Below are 20,557 nucleotides of genomic sequence, written 5' to 3'. Positions count from 1 at the left end.
GATGCTGAAAGCAAGAAATGCCATTTTTATAAAAGCAAATATTTCCTGGACGTGTGTGGAGGAGGAGTTCGCTGCGGTTTATAGACTGAAAGAGCGACTCGAACACCTGACAGAGGAATGGAAAACGGGATTGCTGGGACACCCGCGTTTTAGGAAGAAATACGTATTACAGTAGAACAGTGGTGATGCACGTTCGAGATGTATTCCTAGGTAACGCTCTGACCTCAGACCTGCACGGGACTCCCCGTCCCCCGGCAGAGCGCGGTGCTTTCTCTCCACGCGCCCACCGCGGGGGACCCGCAGGCAGAGCGTGGCGCGGATGCGGAGACCCAGCGCAGCAGCCGCACCGCACCTCTCCTCTGGGCCGGAGGGGAAAGGTGCTGCCCGCGTGCGCAGCGCCAGGGCGTAAAACGAGCCGTTTGGCTGTATTCTCTCGGGGGTTCTGAGGCGCTGTTGTCGCAAGCGGGGTAGAAACCAGCAGGTTTTAATTGCACCACGTAGACAAATAGTTATATCTGTGGGATTACTTCTGACAAATGTTTCTCGCATTTAATTTCTATTCATAGAAATATTCAAAATTACAGTGTCTTTATGAGTCCTCCAAACAAACCCTGCGGCGTTTCATGAACCCCTGTCGGAGGGCAGTTCTGCCGAGCCCAGCCGCTCATCTTTCAGTTCCTTCCCTCCTTCCTCGTATTTCTGTTTGGTGGCCCTGTGTGTGGGAGGCAGAGAAGAGACTGGACGCTGTCAGCTCTGGGTTTAGATTTGGTGATGGAACTGGCGCCCAGCGTGGCCGGGGGGGTCTGGAGGGTTTGGAGCAGGGGGGGAGGTTCTGCTCGGGCTGGAGGCTGCGGTGCCCCGGCACGGTGCGGCTCAGCCCGCTGTTCCCTGCGGCTCCCTGAGGACGGCGGATCCCGGTGGAAGGCTCGGGGCCGCCTGATGCTTCCCATCGCGTGGCTCGGGGCGGTCCCACTCTCCCGGAGTGACGGCAGCCTCGGGAAGCTCCACGTGCTTACATACCCCGGTGTTGCCCTAAGCTGTGGTTTGACCTTCGGCTCCAGGAGGTATCCTTTCCATGTGACCAAAACTTATTTACATTTTTAATTACTCATCTGTTTGTTTTAATTTGTAACTGTTTGTTTCGTTAACATTCATCAGTTATTTGCTTTGTATTTATGTTATGTTTTGTTTGCTCTCTTTTGCCTTCGTTGCTCCTAGGTTACAGTGCGGCGTGGACGCTGCCAGCCGATTAGCGGACGAGCATGCACTCATAGCAACCTATGTGAGCCGGCTGCAGAGCGGTGCACGGTTAGTGTTAGGAGAGCGTTCCTGGAGCAGGGACGGGCGCGGTAACGCTGCTTCCTCTGGGGAGTCACGTTCCAGTCAAAGGTATTTGGCCTCCGTTGGCGAATAGAGGGAAATGGATTTAGCGTTCTCCAAAATCCTCTGAAAATGCAGAGATACGTGGGCGCGCTTGCACACGCGGGTATGGGGAAACGCCGGGGGCAGTTTGTGTCCCGTCCCGCCCTGTTGCAGTCACTGCGTTACAGAATCCCTTACATCAACTGGGCAACATCATCCCAAACAGGTTAGAGAATTTTTCTCTCCATGACCATTCTGGAATCTCTTTTCACTGGGAGGAAACTGTCTGATTTCCACCTTAAGTTTTTTCACAGCCAGCTCATGCCACCAGTTCTTGTGCCAGCATCATCCTGTAGCTCTGTCCTTCTTTCTCCTTATTGCCTTCACCTCTCGTCGCAGACCGATGTCCCATCCTGTCACCATCTTTGTTACCTGGGCTACTGCGCAAGCTCTGTCCATCCCATCGACATGACCTGCTTCATACGACTGTTTCTTTCTGTGCCTTTCCGAAAAAGTGTTAATGCTTTGAAGAATTAGTTTCTTTTATCTCAGCTTTAGTATTTGTGCGCATTTATATTTCATGCCTGTGTCTACATAGAGAAATTTTACCCTAAAGCCCCAAAACACAGCTCTCCCATTTCCTCACAGGACGTAGCCGGGAGGTTTTCCGTATTCCACTTTTGGACCTAATTAAATCGTGCCTTTACAGAGCCAGAGCTGCGCTGGAAAGGAAAAGGAGGTTCAGTGGTCTGGAGGCTATCTGTAAAGGCCTTGCTCCAGCCGTGTTGTCATCCTCTGAATAACATTTGAGAGTCCTGTTTCATCCCTCTGTCACGCAGAAATTTGTATTCCAGTGCTGTGTTGCTGAAGTGCATCCTGGCTGTCTGGATCTCTGGGCAAAGTCGGGTTTTTTCCTTGGCGGTGAATCGCTGTTGTCTGCCGTCACCTGCTATGAGCTGCAAGCCTGTAATGTTGTCCACAAGGCAATAAACCCCGAGGAATTTCAGACTCTCGCCTTCACTCAATTACTGTAATCACAGGATTTTGAGATACAAAGGAGTGCATCTTGAAGAGTATATGACAGATCGAAATACTGTGCGTAGCTCATAGCTGCCATGTTACAACCAGTTGGAGGAGAGGTCCTCCAATTTAAAAAAGTCCCTTGGCAGTGTTCCCACAGGAACGGCGGCCTCCTAGAAGGAACCAAACGCAAAGAAACTCATTTCAATCCTATTTTCCTTGTCCATGGGAGTGTCTTCCAGGTCAGCACGAGAGCGCGATGGAATCTGCGCTCTGTTGCCACTTCTTTTGCCCTTCCCCCCTCAGCCCCATCTCCCACGTCGCTGTGCCCTTCTGCTTTTGGCGGCCGTGCAGAGACCCCCGGTGTGCTCCAGCCCGCCCTTGCCGACCGGCTCTGTTTCTGGCTGATGGCAATAACAGTAAATCTCGCTTAGGGACGGCATTTCCTGTAGTGACCACCGCTGGCTTTCTCTCTTCCGGTCCCCTGTTTGCGCCTGCTCTTGGCTGCCGCTGGAGGCGAGGGCCAGGACTGCTCTGGGCCAGCTGCGCCTCTTACGCCCCGCACGGCCCCTCGCCCGTCAGGGACCCGGAGAGACCGTCGGAGCATCTGCTCTGCCGTCCCCCACCGGTGGCCAGGCAGCTGGACATTTCAGAGGCAGTTGGACAATGCCCTTAACATGCTTTAACTTTTGGTCAGCCCTGGTGTGACATTAGATGACCATTGTAGGTGCCTTCCAACGGAGACATTCTAGTCTGGTCTGGTCTGGTCTTTTCTGTTTTGTTCTACTCTGCTCTGCTCCGCTCTGCTCCGCTCTGCTCTTATTCTACCCTATCCTATTCATTCCTGGGCTGAACCTAATACCTTGTTTCTCTAAAGATACAGCTTTTGGAGAAGACCATGATGGAGAAGCCACTCATTTCACTGACAGTATGTCCCAGTGATTAATTGCAATTACTATTTAAAAGAGCCCTACTTCAAATTTTAATTTATCTTTCTTCCACTTCCAATCTCATACCTTTGCTCTTTGTCACCCAGTATCTTTTCATGCTTTAAGCCAAACTTTGAGACCCCGTAAGCCGTGGCTAGCTGGATCCCTGAGATTTTTTTGTCATATTAAGAATTATTTAATTCACTGATGTCCTCCAACAAAAAAATCCATCCAAATACATAAGAAATACAGCAAACAGAGCTCAGTGGACTTCAGTTATCTTACACTAACATATTTTTCTTTTTTTTTTTTTGCCTATTGTATTATTGTGGTAGCAAGTGAAATTGGTTAAGTGCTTTTCAAAGAAATAATAGAAAATCCCCACCCTAAAGGATGTGCTGCAGGCAAAGACAGCTGCGGAGTGGAGCAAGTTATGCCGTATAGGGTTAGAAAGCTTACGGAGCTGACGAGTTATGCTGTATTACTTGGACGGTTGTTCGTTACATATTTCTTAAGCTCAGCATTCATAACTCACGTTCCCCATCATTCAGCCAGCCTGCTTGTCCCCACTCCCCACGACGCCTCTATTTCAGCTCCACTTTTCACCAGAAAAATTAAGTAGCCCTACCCGGAGTGTCATTACTTTTATGTATTACGTACTCTGCATTTCCTGCGGAAGACAACTGGCCACCGGATTTATGTGTTTCACTTTTGGTGGGTTGATCTAGGTGGCTGGATGGGTGGTTAGCTGCTTGGCTGGTCTGATTTGGTGCCCTTTGAATTCCTGACTCTCTGAAACTGCCGTTGTCTGCAGCACTGCTGGTTTTAAAGGAGAACGAAAGGAAAAAAGTCCTTTTTCTTAAAGCTATTCCATCCCCAAGGTCCCTACTCTTGGCTCGCCATCAGGTGACACCTGGACGTGTGGCCTCTGAGGTCGGTGCTGAAGAACAAGCCGTGCCTTCTGTTGCTGTCCTCTGCCACTCCGCAGCATCGTGAATTCCTCAGCAGTTTTGGAAGGAGCCGAAGATCTCAAACCTCCCCCCACACTGTATCATCTTCTCTTACATCCTTGACTCGTCTCTAGCCTACACTTTGGTTGTCCAAGCTCATTTTTGTGTTAGTATTTGACAAAGGGCACCGGTGTCTCGCCTTTCTCTTTTCCGACTGCGCTGTTTGCCCCCGTTTTGCTGGGCGTGGGTTCACGAGAGCCTCGAGCCAGCGTAAGCGCAGGGTGCCCATTTTTCCCCTTGCCCCCCGCCCCGTTCATCCTGCCGGTGCTCTTGCCTTTGTGTTAGCACACGCTGGGTTTGCACAGCCGCCCGCTGAGCTGGCAGAAAGCACGTTATTGTTCTGTCGGGCCAGTCCTAAGCCAACTCCATTTCCTTCGCTGCCTCGCCGCCTTGCCCCGACACTTGTGCCAGCACGGCCACGGAGGGCAGAGGCTGCCAACATCCCTTTCCGTGGGTCAGGCCGGGGTGACCGCCCAAGCAATACCTGCTGTACGTGCTTATCGCATCATCTCAAATGCTTCCATCGACACCTGAAGATCAGCATCACTCCACCCTGCTGCCCCCCCGCCCCGCCTCGGGGTGCTCATCCTGTGTGGCTCCGAGCAGCTCGGTGCTGTCTCACCGTCTGGGTGCCTCTGCCGCAGACCCGGGCTGTCCCGCGGATGACGCTTCCTTGCGCGTGTCAGAGCCCCCCAGCTCAGACCTTCCCACCCGTGCTGCCCGTGTGTCACCCACCACCCGCATCGCCAAAGGGAGAAGAGGGAGAGTCACGGATTGACTAACCGGTGCTGGATGATGGCACGGCGCTGCCAGAAGGGACCCAACCGCCTGGCACCGTATTTCTAAGATAGGGAAATCTAGACTATTGCCTTTCCAAAACGCTGCTGCTGCTGTGACGATCTCCGAACTCCCACTCCCGTACCCTCCTCCCTTCTGAGCTCTGGGCTTGAGCCAGGCTTATTCTTCCCCCGCTGCCCTTCCTGTTCTTCTCGCAGTGCTGTCCTCTAGTTTGTGTGCTGGCTCTGGCCCCGGGACCTTTCGCACAGGCAGCACTGGGTACCGACAGGACTTGGTGAGCAGGGGGAAGGTTCACGGTTCACATCTGCTGCTGTCCCCAAGGAGCAGGAGCTCTGCTGGGCTCCTCTCAAGGGAGGGTGTTCAGGGTAGGAATCCTTTGCAATGTCTCCACAGAAATTAAAACCACAAAGAAGTGAGTTTTTCTTCGTGAAGCGAAGTAAATAATTCTGTGGTGTTTTGTAGGTTGTGTTTAAAGCCCTCTCTGTTAATGCAGCAGAGCTGTAGGTTGCAGCAGTGGTTCATTTGTTCAAACTGGTTTATATTAAGGAATACACAGGAGGGTGTTGAGATGTACTTGAATGCCATGAGGTTCACACGGTCCCACCTCTCCAGCCTCTCCAGGTCCCTCTGGATGGCATCCCTGCCCTCCAGCGTGTCGACCCACCACACAGCTCGGTGTCATCAGGAAACTTGCTGGGGGTGCGCTGGCAGCCCAGAAAGCCACCCGTGTCCTGGGCTGCGTGTCCAGCAGTGTGAGCAGCAGGTCGAGGGAGGGGATTCTGCCCCTCTGCTCCGCTCTGCTGAGACCCCCCTGCAGTACTGCGTCCAGCTCGGGGGTCCCCAGCACAAGAAGGACATGGAGCTGTTGGAGCCAGGCCAGAGGAGGCCACGGAGATGAGGCGAGGGCTGGAGCACCTCTGCTCTGGAGACCTCAGGCTGAGAGAGTTGGGCTGGTTCAGCCTGGAGAAGAGAAGGCTGCGGGGAGACCTTCGAGCCCCTTCCAGTCCCCAAAGGGGCTCCAGGAAAGCTGGAGAGGGGCTGGTGCCAAGGGCAGGGAGTGACAGGCCAAGGGGCATGGCCTGAAGCTGCAGGAGGGGAGATGGAGATGGGATGTGAGGCAGAAATCCTTCCCTGTGAGGGTGCTGAGGCCCTGGCACAGGGTGCCCAGAGAAGCTGGGGCTGCCCCGGCTCCCTGGCAGTGTTCAAGGCCAGGTTGGATGGGGCTTTGGGCAAGCTGGGCTAGTGGAGGGTGTCCCTGCCCATGGCAGGGGTGGCACTGGGTGGGCTGGGAGGTCCCTGCCCACCCAAACCAGTCGGGGATTCGATGATTCTTTAGATAAGGTAAACATAAATCTGTGAAATTTAAATAATGTAAACAGAACTCTGTGAAATTAAGCTTAAAGAAATGTAAATTATCTTGTGAGGTGGTAACATGGACTAAAAGTAGTGTTTGCTGTGCACGAGGCACGTGTCTCGTTCTGTGCTACCGCCCGTGGCGTGGTCCCGATGCCGAGCGCCACCGTAAGCACGTGCGGGCGCAGCGCTGTGTTCTCTGCCGCAGCCGACGTGTCTGTGAGTCCCCGCAGAACACGAAGGATGGCGCTAGGAAGGCTGCGTTGCAACGTGAAGCGCTTTGCTCGTTTCCACACTAATCCTGGCTGGTTTCGGTTAGTGATGGCCTGGTTTAACTAACCGATTCGGTGGCTTCCCTTGCAAAGGGAGACCGTGGTGAGAAATCTTTGTGCGGCAGTGAGACAACAAGCAGCTATTGAAAAATTGGGTTGGATGTTGACTTCAAAAGTTGCTCTTTCATTTGGCTTTCCCTGCCGATTCTTTGTGGCACGGCCGCTGTGGCACCGACGCTGAGCTGGTGCTAGACCTTAGCGTTGGCTGGTTCCAATTAACACAGCTTGCAAGCCATCGTTTGTCCCCCCCGTGTTTCTAGTTGAAAAGACAATTATTTGTGAAGGCTGGAAACTGATTGCCAGACTGGATTAATCACGTTAATGATTAACACGCGCAGAGGGGACGGTGCTGGTGTTTAACATGAGGAAGCTCCCGGTGTTGCCCTTCACGCCCTGATCGTGGGGTCTGTCGCCTTCGCTGTCTCTACTTCTCCTGTTTCACAGCTCAGCGTCCCTTTCTTCTCTCACCTCGTGGTGCTGTCACTGTTGCTGATGATTATCGGCGATAGTTTTAATACCCTTCCAGCAAGACTTCCAGGACAGCCGCCGGCTGTGTGCGTGAGGCAGTGCCAGGCAGCTGGAGCTGTTGCATCCTCTGCTAGCTGAGGTGGGAAGGACCAAGCCTCGAATTACCACGTCTTGTACGTTCGGGTGTTGTAAGGCAGTAGTAAGTCAGGTGTAAGTCAGGCTGACTTCCAAAGCACTATTTGCGTTTAAGTTGATGCTGTTCAGGGACAGAGTCCGTTCTCAGGTCAGCATGGTTCCCCCCGCTCTTCCTCCTGGAAGTCATCCTGACTTTGACACTTGTCGTCCTACATCTCCTGAGGACAAAACTCTTCTCCATCATTCACCTATTTGCCCCCTTTTTACCTTGAGTAAACCAAAAGGGTTTTGCGGAAAAGCTCCTCAGAAGCAAATTACACTTGTTCGTAATGATATGTAGCTATGAATCGTGGAAAACAAATTGTTTTAATCATTTCACACTGGAATATGTGAATCCTGGAGAAAACGCTACTGGGCAGGAAGCCTTGAGAGCAGTCCCCCCTTCGGAAGCGGAACGAAAAAGGGAATGATCTAGATTATTTCCAGCGTGACTCTTCTACTTCCCATGACTGTCTCTTTGCAATAATACATCCTTTTCCCTGTCAGCCCCCGGTATGAGTAATATTGAGAGGCGGCGGATATTGACGGGGTGTTTTGGCTTTTCCCCGGCAGCGTCCTGGACAGCCCCGGCAGGCTGGACGAGGAGCACCGGCTGATTGCCAGATACGCCGCCCGGCTGGCTGCCGAAGCTGGAAATGCAGTAAGTGAATATTCATCCCTCTTTACCGACCGTGCTATAGGGAAGGTGGGGGGGGAGGTTTCCGGAGTCTAATTAGTAGCTCACTGCTAATAGCTGCGTGAAATTGTTGGGTTTTGTTTATTCAGCTGATGCGAGAGCAGCACGCTTTCCTCATTTTCAGCAGAAATATGCTGCGTTCTCGGGCAGCGGGGGAAGAGCAGGGAAACGGGAAACGACAACACGAATTATTAGAAACGAGGTCAGAGGAGGCAAGAGAATAAGCAGATTAGTCCTACTTAGTCTAGAGAAGAGATAAATATGTAGATACCTGAGGAAAACAAGCCATGGGACAAATGTTGTGGAATATATTTTTTCCAGAGGGAAGGAGCCTGAGAGAGAGACAGGAAGGTCTTTTTTATGTTTGCAGTCTCTTATAATAGAAGAAACTAAAGGAAACACCCGCTTTTAAATTGGTAGAAATAAATGCCGCTTTAAGAGCAAATTGCTACAGGAGATCGTGGCAATTAAGAGTTGACTGAAATTCGATGGAATAATTGCGGGCTGGCTGGCTGGGGAGGTACCTGTCTGTCTGCTGCGCTGTCCGTACCAACGGAGAGCAGCGTTTGCAGGAAAAACCTTCCTCCTTCCCGAGCGGGGGGATCTCCCTCCAGTTTCGGCTGCCATTTTACAGCATTTCCGCCCAGTCCGCTGCCTCACACGTGTTCAGAAACGCGGCTACGCTTGCTGTCTGCCCAAGGTCCTTCGGCCTGGGAACGACGCCGGACAGAGCGCGCCGTCGCCCCTCGTTGCCGCTCTACGGGATCGCTATTGCAAAACGTTATTATCCATACGCCGTTTCAGATATAGTCCTGGCCTTCCACAGCCTCCAGCAGCAGCAGGGACCTCTCCTACGTATCTCAGCACTACGGCAGAATGTGTGCCCTGCCACCCGTTAGCGTGGCTAGTGACGCTTAACGACAGTGTCCTCATCACCTTTTCATTACGTATTTGTTGTAGAAATACTGTCGAGTCCCTCCCCAGCGAGGTGGGCTCGTGCGTCCTCACAATTTCCTTCAGTGTGCGTTCAACCAGTGATCTGGTTTTGTCACACGCGTGTGACCAGATACTGCCCTTCTGTAAAACTTCAGGAAAAAAGAACCATGCTTTTTAAAGGTTTTTAACTGTCAGTTCCCATTAGCTCTGTCAAATAGTATATTTGCATTTCTGAAGAAGTTATTCAGTTCTCTGGAACTACGTTCATGTTGAAATATTAAAGGAAACCAGTGCAAACTTTCTGGTTTAGATGGAAAAGGAGGGGATTTCTATGTAATCTTCGTATAAAATGGAAGTTGTTGAGATGCTAAGTGCTGAATCAGTTTCCCTCTGGAAGATGGTGGAAGAATTCTTACTCATGCCTTGACTTTTTCTGGTAGTAACAAAGAAGCATTATGAAAACTGGAGAGTCACAATATTGGTTCTGAAAGAACCCGATCGTTTAAAAATCTGTAAATCACCTCACCCTGTTTGTGTGTACTTCGTAGTTCGGAAAGAGGTCAAAAATGAAGCGGCTTAGTTGGATGGAAAGAAAGCAGCGGTTAGAGTTTCTTGAGACTTTCCAAAGACCTTTGACAAATTACTGCTTTCTTTTCATCAATTAAGTTACGTCGTAGGGTAGATGTCAAAGGGCCGCCAGGGACTGAAGTGTGGTAGAGAAAGGATGTCAGCCTAATAATAGTGTGTTTCCATTGCGACCGAAGCCCAGCAGCAAGGAATCTAAAGGTTATTCACTGGGTCCGCTGGTTATTCACAGTCCTACCACTAATCAGCTGAAATGGCGATATTTTTCATGTTCTGAAGGAATCTGAGTTGAAAGGCCCCCTTCCGAAGGCTCTGCTTCATGGCAGGTTCTAATTATTGCTTGCCAACGGGAGATCCCCCTTCCCAAGCCAGCACTTGGTATGACTGGTGTCCAAGTTGGCCATTGCAACTTGGTGCAGGAACATCCCGCTGAGCTCTGGGACGGCGTGCCGTGTCTGCAGGGCTCGCTTCTGAGGGTTAAAACACAGCGACGGGAGGAAATTAGAGGCTGGGAAATTCAAAACAAACAAACAGGAAAAAAGGAACAATTTTTTTCTTCCCATATGGAATTAAAATGGGGAACATGAAAACCCCAATGCAATAAATACACATCTCAGAGATCCAGCAGGAGAAAGATGCTCGTGGAGAATGTGGTGGCCAGGCTCCAGCATGACGGGGATGACGCAGTAGGATGTGCAGGCAAGGGAACGGTGTCGTACAGAAGGGAAATACACAGTTTAACAGTGTAAAAATATCATGGAAAAAGAGAAGAACTGCAGAATCCTTGTGGGTGGAAATTCCAAATTCTTGCTAATAGAAAAGAAATAGTAGTGATGAGGAAATGTTACGTGAGGTGAGACAAGCCGCGAATTTTGGACAGGTAAGTAACAGTGGGAGATTTCAGGTAGCCACATAGCGACTAAATCAACGCCTTTTCAGAGGGAGACGTGGAAACACGTTGGAATGCAATCAGCGATGCTTCTTGGAGCCACTAGTTTTAGAATCCACAGAAAAGGTGCCGTCCTGGGTTTGGTCCTGGATGGTGCAGGACAAGTTTGAGTGGTGTGAACGGTGCCAGCTGGTCCGTAGCGGTAACCGTCGCACCCTTACCTTCAACAGCAGGAGAGAGCACGCCGAGTAAATCCAGTGTGCGGGTATTCCGTTTCCAGAAAGGGAACTATGCAAAAATTGAAACAATTAGAAAAAATCCTAGAAGGATCAGTGCACAAAGCAGGAGGCCTGTAAGCTGCCTGGGGGCTGTTAAAATCCTGTGTTAGCGGCTCAGGAGATCTGTGTGTCAAAACCGAAAAAGAAAACAAAACCATACAAAACCTCTTTTCATGGGTCAGTGAGGATGTCCCAAGGAAAGGATGGCACTAAAGAAATGCAGAGCTTGCCCAAATGCAGAGAAAAAGAAAGGCTATAAACACGGCTGGTTAAATGTTAACAGGAGATTCAGAGGCAGGAAAAGACTTTGACGAGCACTTCACAAGCGATGCTGAAGTCTCTGGTAAAAAGATTTTCAATACCATCAGAAGTAGGAATCTAACTAGGGAATCAGTAAGAGGTTTTGGTGCCCAGGTCAGGAATGAAAAGACCATAGCAAAGGAGCCCAACGCGTTGTTTGCATCAGCCTTTGCCGCCGAAGGCGCCTCACGGCGTGGCTCTTTATAGCAGAGACGTTGGAGTCAGAGCAGTTCAAAATCCGTGTACAGGAACTTCTACAACAGGTACCAGGTGTCGGTCGGTCACCGCAGCTGCGTGAGAGGCCTTGCCAGGCTGGAGACACGAGCTGACAGTTACGACGAAGTCGCACGCATCCCCACGCCAGTCCTGCACGCAGGGGCTAGCAGGCAGCTCAGCAGGCGAGGACCCGGGCATCCTGGTGGACAGCAGGAGCAGGAGCGTGCCCGCGCAGCAAAGCAGCCCATCTCCGGTGAGAGGGCAGCCGGCAGAGGGAGGGTCCCTGTCCAACGGACGCGACTTTCCTCCTCCGTTCAGAGCTGGTGAGCCCGCGGCAGCAGTACTGCGTCTGCTTCGGGGCTCCGCAGCGCAGGAGAGACGTGCACGTGTCGGCGCAAGCCCGGCAGAGACCACTGGGATGGCTGGTGGCTGTAGCACACGACATACGAGGAGAAGCTGGGAGCCGGGCGTGTTCAGGATGGAGAAGAGAAAGCAAAGCGGGGATCTTACCGCTGTCTGCAGCTACCTGATGAGCCCAGACATATGGGTGCCCGTTGGCCGGCCGAGGTCAACCCGCCACAGAGATGCACAGCAAAAGGACAAGAAGCAACAGATGAGAAGTTGCAAGAAGGGAAATTCCAACTATATATTAAGAAAAACTTTTTCACCACGATAATGGTCAAATATTGTTGTCCAAGAGGTTGTCCAGAGAAGAACTGGAATCTTGGAAACATTCAGAGCTCAACTGAACAGGTTCTTGAGCGACCTGCTGTGAATTGGGCCTGCTTTGAGCGGTGCATGGACCTCCAGAGGTCCCTTCCCACCTCTATTTTTCTACAAATCTGGACCTTAATGAAAGTGGAGAATTGAAACAAAGCACCGTAAAGGAGTTCTGGAATATTTGTCAATGGAGACTTTAGAGGCAAGATAGACCAGTGTCTGCTGGGAATACTTGACAGAGGTTGATGTGAACAAAATTCTTTCTTGATGTCCTCTCCAGCCCTGCCTCTCGGGTGTAATGTGCTTTATTTTTTGACATGCTCTAACTGCTAGAAGAGGATCCCAGATACGGACTGGCCACACTACAACAGCCTGATGCCAAGTTCCTTACTCTTTCCTTTGAAGTCGCTGGCAGTGGTCACTGCTGGAAACTGTACATTGGCCTTCGTGGCCATGGATCCGACTCGGTCCATCAGTTTCTGCTTTTTTTAGATTAGACAAACTGCTAGAACTGCCTTCTGCAGGCTGGTTGCAATAACAAATGCCTCTCGCCATATGAATGCAAATACATTCCGTTGACATTTTTAGGGGAAATGCCTTTGCTTGAAGTCTTACTGGGACGAAATAATTTGAGGCAGATCTCAGAGTTAATTCCTGAAATCCAAGTCTGTTTCTTCTTAAAGAAGAAGAAGAACTGGGGAGGGAGGAGAAGAAAGGAGAATGCATCGTTTGTCACTTGGTACGCGCGAGTTGCTTGGTGGCGCAGGCGGGGCGGATGGCACGCAACTGGTGCAATTACCCACTGCTCGACAGCAGCTCCGTCTGTGTTCGCTCCAGCGAGCTCTGACTGGGCTACTCTTGTTTTCTTCGAGCCGGTCGTCGGAAGACAAAATCCCTTTTATTGCATTTGAGTTGCTCAGGGCTACGCTTGGCCTGCCAGCTTGGCCACAGCAGAGTGCTGTGCGTTACGGTAACTGCTGGCTGGCTCTGCCAGACCGGTCAGCTAGAAAGCGAGAGAGAAAAGCAGGAGGAGATTAGATGAATAAAGTGAGGAAATGAATGGAAAGCAAGCCAAACTTCGTTTAAATCACAACTTTCAAGATCACAGCTTCATCTGTTGTCTCCCTCTGCTGATCTGTCCAAAATCTCAGTCTGAGGTAAGAAAAAATCCGGTACTTCCTATCCAGCGGCAGCTTTTCGGTAAAGGCGGGGGCTGGAAATGATCTCCTGTGTGCCACCCCCCTCTGTCCCTTCCAAAATCTGTCCCTTCCAGACAGATACCAGAGCCCACCTCAGTACTGCCCTCTTACGTGAGTACGGGCGATCCCGCAGATCAGGTGGCTGCGTACTTTGGAGAGGAGGGGTGGTTACCTGTGTTTTAGGGGAGCGTATGTATATACGGGCATATGTATATAAAGCAACCCTAGGCCCTCTGTTATCGATGTCCTACACCTCCCTTTCTCCAAGCCAAAACCTCCTTCACCTCCTCTCCCAGCTGCTCTCCCTCAGCTCCCTTTCCCCATTTCCCGCTGGCAGCACTCTCCCAGGTCCTCCTCAATTTCTGCTGATGCACCTCAGCAGGTTGGTTCGTACGAGCACAGGTCGGTGCCTGGTCCGTGAGCCAGACGTGCCTGCTGCTCCCCGCTGACTTCTGATGGAGGGTGACCCACCGTGGCAGGCAGGAGCCGGTGGCCTCGGCCGGAGCAGAGGTCCTCAGGGACCGTGCACTCTTGGCAGGACTCTGCTGACCTGTGCAGCCTTGGTGGTAGGAGAAGCACGAGCACCTAATAAATATGAGATAATATTCAGTTATGGATGAGTGGATAATTAGGTTGAGTTATGTGGATGAGTTACGATAATTAGGTTCTTGCCCACGTTGGTCTTTTTTGAAAAGAGTGTGTGGTTGCTCTTCTTCCCTCTACATGAAGCACTGCTAAAAGCCTATCATCATCTCATCTAATTAAAGCTCCTGTACCTACAACCTAAATAATATTTGTAATATTCCCTTCATGTAATTTTTCTTTTAGGCATTAAGCATTATTTCACAAGTATTTTTTACATAAAGAGCAAGTAAACCAGATTTCCTGTTTGCAGGATAAATCTGCAGCTTGGTTCTTGGCTTCTTCTCCTGGATACAGTAGTTATATGAACCAGTTTTGTTATTTGTTTCCTCCTCTTCTTTGTCTGTCGATCATAAAGAAGACTGTGATATCACAGAGGTGGGCAGGTGAAGTACTGGTCCATCTTTCCATGACACCACGAGGCCCTCGCACCAAGGAGCCTGGAATCTGATGCCTGTGAGACGCAAGCTTTACAGTTCTTGGACAGTTTCTTCCAAATCAGGGTGATGGAGGAGTGTGCTCGCAAACTGGCCTCCTGGGAGCTCGATTAAGCTGTCGTTAAATCCTCTGCTGTCACTCAAAAAACCAGGTGTACCGTAGGTGAGGTCTGAAGGCTCCTTATTACAAATACCAGTCTGACTTGGAGTTCCAGCATGGCACTCTCTCAAGTTTAATGGCCTGTTCAGAGGAAAACTAAATTACAGTGCTAGCAGGTTTTACTGTTCCTAGGGGATATTAAGGATTTAAAGTAGATTTTATGATCATCGTCTTATGAATTTTCTGACCGAGATGGGGCTTGCCACATGGACGATCTTCTCAAAACCGTTGAGGTTTCGGCATTCCTGCTGAGCACCGGGAAAGCAGAAGACAATGGCAACCACACCTTCAGCCGTGCTGGAGAGTTTGCTTGGCTTTTAAACTTCTTTTAACATTTTAACTTTTACAATGTTAGTCCTCAACTCGAAAAGCTTCGGCTTTGGTCTCGCTGCTGTTTGGTATAAAACGAGAGACCTACGCTACAAGTGACTGTGCCAAAAAGTCCTTTTTCTTTTCAAGCTCCACCATACGTCCAAACGCTTCACCCTGAACAAACTCTGTAGGTTGTTTCTGTAGGGATCTGTAATGTTTGGGGTTTGGTCATAGGACATTGTTGTCAGAAAATTGGGAGCTGCATCCAACAGGGCCAAGAAAAGATCTCCACGATGCTTCTGTGCCGTAGTAGAACTATTCTCTTCCCAAGGTATTTACTCCTTACTGAGAAGGAAAGCTTCAGAGGACAAAAAACAATATAAACTCTCTTCATTTTCTCTTGCACATGGAAAAATGAGGTTTGTGGAGGTTTTTTGTAGTAACTTTGAAGGCCCCACCTCTCATGCTGGTGTCTCCCACCGGGTGTTTGCTCTCTGTAGTAGAAAGCGTTTGCAAGAGTTGAGCAGAAGGGGGATGTGTCCCTGGTGTTCAGTGCTGCTGAGCAGGTAGGGAGCTGAAACTGCTGGGCTTTTTAAAGAAAGGAATTGTAGTAATAAATCTTGGAAGACACAAGTCGTTCATACCTGTCGGGTAAGATGGAGTGCAAATCTAAGAGTGCTGACTAGTAAATCAATGGTTTGGGTCGGGTTTTTTATTTTAAGCACAGAGGTTACGTATAACTTACCACATACAACTTCACCGAGAGGACAGGTACCTCTCATGGAGGTCAATAGCAGCACGCAAATGCTCTAATGAGTTCTGCCTCCTGGATTTACGAGAAGAATAGCATCTGCCATCGTAATCCTATAGCACATACCTGAAACTCTTCCAAAGGTGACGACAGTAAGAATTTGGTGTTAATAAAATGCTGGGCAGAAATGAGAGCAGTGACTACAGTTAGATTTCCTTCCCTGTGTTCCGGAGGAGGTCATTCCCTGAAGAAATACAGTCTGGCTGTCCCGCCAACGCCCAACCTGAAGCCCAGAGTGGTATCTGCACATGTGAATGATACCTCATACTTTATAATTATCTCCTAATAGTCATATTTAGAAGATGCATTTGAAATACGTGCACAAGAGGTAATGCGATACCCATGTGAAACTCTTAGATCTATAACAAGTCCCACGCCGTGTCCACCAGCTTCTCAGTTGTTCTCAGAATCCTTTTACCCTGAGTAATACTTCCTCTGACCCATGAAATCTGATGTTGCAGAAGATGAGGGCATCCTGAGATTGCTGCGACAGATGGACCGGGGTTCGTTAAACTGTCTACTCAGTAAAACAGCCTGCAGTCATCGTGGCTTGAGAAAGGTAGCGACAAACTTCTTCAACTCCGGGTGTCCGTTGTAAACTCTTTCATCGTGACGCTGCACTTTTGCACAGGCTACAGCAAGATACTTGCCTGTCACAGAGAAAATAGTTCCATCTCCCAGCAAGGCTGTAAAGGCACTTGGGGGATTACTGATCAAGGATCAGTCAAGGAAAGATTAAGGCTACTGATCCTGTGAGCAAAGTAACGGATACGAATTTTTCCGTTTCTTAAATAACTTTCCATTTGTGAGAAGAAGCGAATACAGATGCCCAGCACGCTGGATGCCTGGAACTCAGGTGTGGTTTTGTGGACAGAACGTCAGATTTTGTACAAATGCTGCACAATCGTGCTGTGTAAGACTACCAGGCTTTTGTAGTTGGAGAAAAAACCAGTTTGAAATAAAGGCAATGCTTGAGCTGCTAGAAAAGCCAGGCAAAAATGCAATATAAACACATTTCTCTCCTACACATAGGATTTAATTTTTTTACTATGGAAGGAAAGTAGTTTGCTTTGGCATGATTTGTTCTTTAGAACTCCATGTAGACTATTACTTTGTCTTCTAAGTATTTGCAAGTGGTTTTATTTTGTTTTTTTTTCCTCAAGAGCTGAGGTTAATGTCTGGAGTCGTTAGTTCCTTCTCGCATTATTTCTAGGTGTAAGCTTTATGGATAGCCGCATCTGGAGTGCCACCTTACAAAACTTAGTGCGTTCGGAGATGAGCACAGAAACTCTGAGATTGCCTCAGGTTTATTTAAGATCTAAGTCCTCTGATGAATTTCCTCATACCCCGGCTACTCGAAACCTCAGTCTCTGTTGTCTTCAGTCTGTTTTCTCTTTTCTAATCAGAGTTTTCACCCCAGGGCTGTAGATTCCATGTCCTGGACAGCTAATGTTTTTAATACTAGACCACCATTGGATATTTTTTATAAAGCCTAACCCAGACAGCACGAACCAGAATTCCCGGGCTGCATCCCGACCAGCACTGCTGCCTGCGGCTGGGCTTTGCGGGAGGGATGGAGCCTGCTGCCTCCCAGGACGCCTGTTCGTTGGGCGTGCGGCACAGGAGCTGCGTCTTATTTCCCATGCCAGGTCAGGATCGCCTGGGGCCGGTCTCACGTATTTCCTGGACAAGCGCGCTGGCAGTTAGACACGTACCTCTGGTGTTTTCAGCAGGCTCAGTGCTGTCTCAGGTGACTCTTTGGTTCACTTGTGGATCTGGAAGAGTTTAGATACCTCTCCTCCTGAGTGCCCATTGGATGGATTAGGGAGAGGTAAGTGCTACTTCTCGCTGGCTGAGCGTGTGATAGACACCTAGACCTTATGTACAGCAGTTCTTAAAAACTTCTGGTGCCCACATCGATAACACTGAGCGCTCCCACCCTCCAGAGCAGTGCAGCTGCATACAAACCATCTGCTGCAGATAGTTCTCGGCTTAGGGTAAATCCCAAACCATGCTGAGAATTGCTTGAGAGAGCTAGTTAGTCTGGGCTAAAAATAAGGCAGGGGCCATACTAAATCTCTAACAATACGGGTGATCAAATTCCTCTGCCTGGTGCTTTGTATTCCACCGGTGTAGGCGTTCCCTTGGCAAACTTTCAGGCTGAGCATCAGGTGCCTTTTAAGTTTAAGAACCTGGAAGATTTAGATGTTGGTGGCGAATCAGCAGCCTGATTTTTTTTTTTTTCTGGGCTTGTTTAACCGTGAGAAGACTCGTTTGGGGTCTTTTTGTGATTTAATGTATGATGGTTGCAAGTAAGACGATGGAGTCAGACTCTCTTCAGTGGTGCCATGACAGAACAAGAGGCAACGGGCAGTAGCTCACTTCCATTTAAACAAAAGAAAAAAAAACTTTCTTATGATGTAAGTGCTCAAACACTAGAACAGGTCACCCCAGCAGGTTGTGGAGTCTTCATCCTTGGAGGTATCCAAAACTCAGCTGGACAATGTGTCCTGAGCAACCCACTGTAGTTGACATTGCTTTGAGCAGGGGTTTTGGATGAGACCATCTCAAAAGGGCCTTTCCAGCCACGACAACTCTGTGACTCTGAGTTACGATAAAAAATTAAAGAGACTCTTGAAAGCAATAGAACAAATAAGAGAACATTGAATTGTCATACAAAATAGGCACAGTTTCCAAAAGACCTCGTGACTAGCGATGTTTGAAAGTGAGCAGCATGAGGGATGTGTCTCCTCTAAGTTCTCCGCAGTGTTGTCTTTGCTTCTGAGGACTCGAGTACTTTAGGTCATGAGGGTGATTTCAGGCTTTGGACATGATTTCTGAAGAAAGAGATTAAGGACAAGGTTGTGTTTTCATAGGCAGAGTCCTACTTTGCAGCAGAGCAAAGGTTCATGTGCTTTGGCTGGAGCCCCAAGAGCCCCACAGGTGAAACACGTCACCTGCACTTGTCCCCATGGCTGATTGTACCAGGATGCAGGGAGAGACCATGGACCTCGGCTTTGGGGGACCAGTAGGTCCGATCAGTGTTACCTACGGTGAGACTGTTCAGGTCACCCCAAGATGGAAAGAGTGGTGGTGGTGGTGGTGCCTACACAGTGCACCTGCCCTGAACGTTGGATGAGATGAGATGAGATGAGATGAGATGAGATGAGATGAGATGAGATGAGATGAGATGAGATGAGATGATATGAGATGAGATGAGATGAGATACCTACCGCTATACTTGGCTGTACTGGCAGGTCCATCCCAGCTCCTCACCCACACCAGCCCCATTCCTCGATGGGAGAGCAGAGCCCACCCTGCACCATCAGCTCCTCCCGCTGCCTGGGGGGAAGAGGAGGGTTTCTGACCCTGCTGCAACAAATTGTGTTTCTGCACTTCGGTTTCTGGGTTGATTTATTTTTATTTTTCACACTGTTTATCTCCCAAGATATTTTGTTTCTTCTTGCCTGGGACTTGTCTTACCAAGCAGTTTTTTGCACAGGCAATTTCCCCATCATTAGGAGACTGCTGAAGAGTCCGTCAGATCACCCAGGAGGACGCAGAAGACCAGCTTGTAGGCATGTCTTGCAAGCAAGGCTCATTTACCTTGAGCAAGCCCACCCACCATGTGGGTTTTGCCCAAAGAAGAGAAGTGCTATCTGCAGTTCAGGCCTAAATCCAGTCAGGGTTGGCTCCAGATCTCCACAGCAGAATAAAACTGAAAGCCTAGCAGTGTCTGTCCCATTCGTCCTGGATCTGTCACTCTCCACCCTGTCTCCAGGAGCACTGATGGGTACCAAGCTCTTCCATCTGACTGCTGGTTTTCTACCACATAGTTTCCGAAAATGGTTGTGAAAGTGTCTTCTCAAACCAGGATCCCAATCTGAGGTCCTTCTGAAAATGTTGTGGTAAAAATCTCTGCAATCTTGAGGTCAGCTGAAAACAAAAAGGCAGAAGGAGAGCACAGACGTGCTCTGCTGTGTCAGAAGACAACCCACGTCTCAAGTACACGGTCAGAGGCAGAGGCACCGTGGCCTTCATCATCTGCGCTACCCGTATGAACACACCCTCTCTGCACGGGGCCCAAGACCCCCAGAATAAGGAAATCTGACGTGGGGACTGGAGCATCTCTGCTGTGGGGAAAGGCTGAGGGAGCTGGGACGGCTCAGCCTGGAGCAGAGCAGCTCAGGGGGATGGAATCCATGGCTGGCAGCGCCTGCGGGGAGGGGATGAAGCAGAGGAGCCAGGCTCTTCCAGTGGTGCCCAGGGACGGGGCCGGGGGCCACGGGCACACGCTGGAGCCGGGAGGGTCCCTCTGAACCCCAGGACATGCTCCTCAGGGCGAGGGTACCTGAGCTCTGGCACAGGTCGCCCAGGGAGGTTGTGGAGTCTCCCACCTTGGAGATACTCGGAAGCCGCCTGGACACGGTCCTGGGCCACCAGCTCTGGGTAGGCCCCACGGTCCCTTCCAACCTCAACCGTTCTGTGAGTCAGTAATGACCTGGTGTTAGAAGGAGACCCTCCAAACCGTCTCCTTCCTCAGGCAGACCTGTCCACAATAAAAGATGTCTCCCCAGCTCCGAGTGGACAACTTCTTGTGTCTGATGGCCAGAAGGGTGGCTTGGATTCATACGAGACCTAAGCAGCATCTGTCATTCTTTTCCCTCTCCCTCTTGGTCCATGGAACCGGCTTCTTCACCACCCAGCCCAGCTGCCCGCAGGTTCTCCCAGAAACTTCAGGCCCCCGTTTGAGTGCCCAGCCCTTTCCTCAGCAGAGGTGCTGGCTGCCGATGAAAAGTGCCGAGCACAGGGATCACCAAGGTCGGGACTCACTGGGAAAATGCAGCTCTTCAGCAGCCTCCCAAAGTGATGCTTTTGAGGGGTTGGAATTAATTTGGTTTTCCAGAGGCAGCGACCTTGCTTCGTGTA

The 20,557-nt window shown here is 50.0% G+C and overlaps 1 protein-coding gene across 17 annotated transcripts in view; it reads left to right on the top strand.

Annotated features, from left to right (window-relative positions):
- DTNB (dystrobrevin beta) overlaps positions 1–20,557 on the top strand; it is a 204,876-nt gene that overhangs the window by 119,214 nt on the left and 65,105 nt on the right. For 10 of the 17 annotated variants that reach the window (XM_054820030.1, XM_054820024.1, XM_054820026.1 and 7 more), the window contains 2 exons: positions 1,219–1,308; positions 8,020–8,107. In XM_054820030.1, coding sequence (XP_054676005.1) covers positions 1,219–1,308; positions 8,020–8,107 — 178 coding nt within the window. Of the gene's footprint in view, positions 1–1,218; positions 1,309–8,019; positions 8,108–20,557 lie in introns of those variants that run through there. The other 7 variants (XM_054820029.1, XM_054820031.1, XM_054820033.1 and 4 more) reach the window with 1 other exon arrangement.

This window comes from Grus americana, chromosome 3 (genome assembly GCF_028858705.1).
Source record: "Grus americana isolate bGruAme1 chromosome 3, bGruAme1.mat, whole genome shotgun sequence".
In the NCBI taxonomy this organism is placed as follows: domain Eukaryota; kingdom Metazoa; phylum Chordata; class Aves; order Gruiformes; family Gruidae; genus Grus; species Grus americana.
Note: the sequence above shows the minus strand (reverse complement) of the source record. Positions and strands in the feature narration are given on the sequence as shown.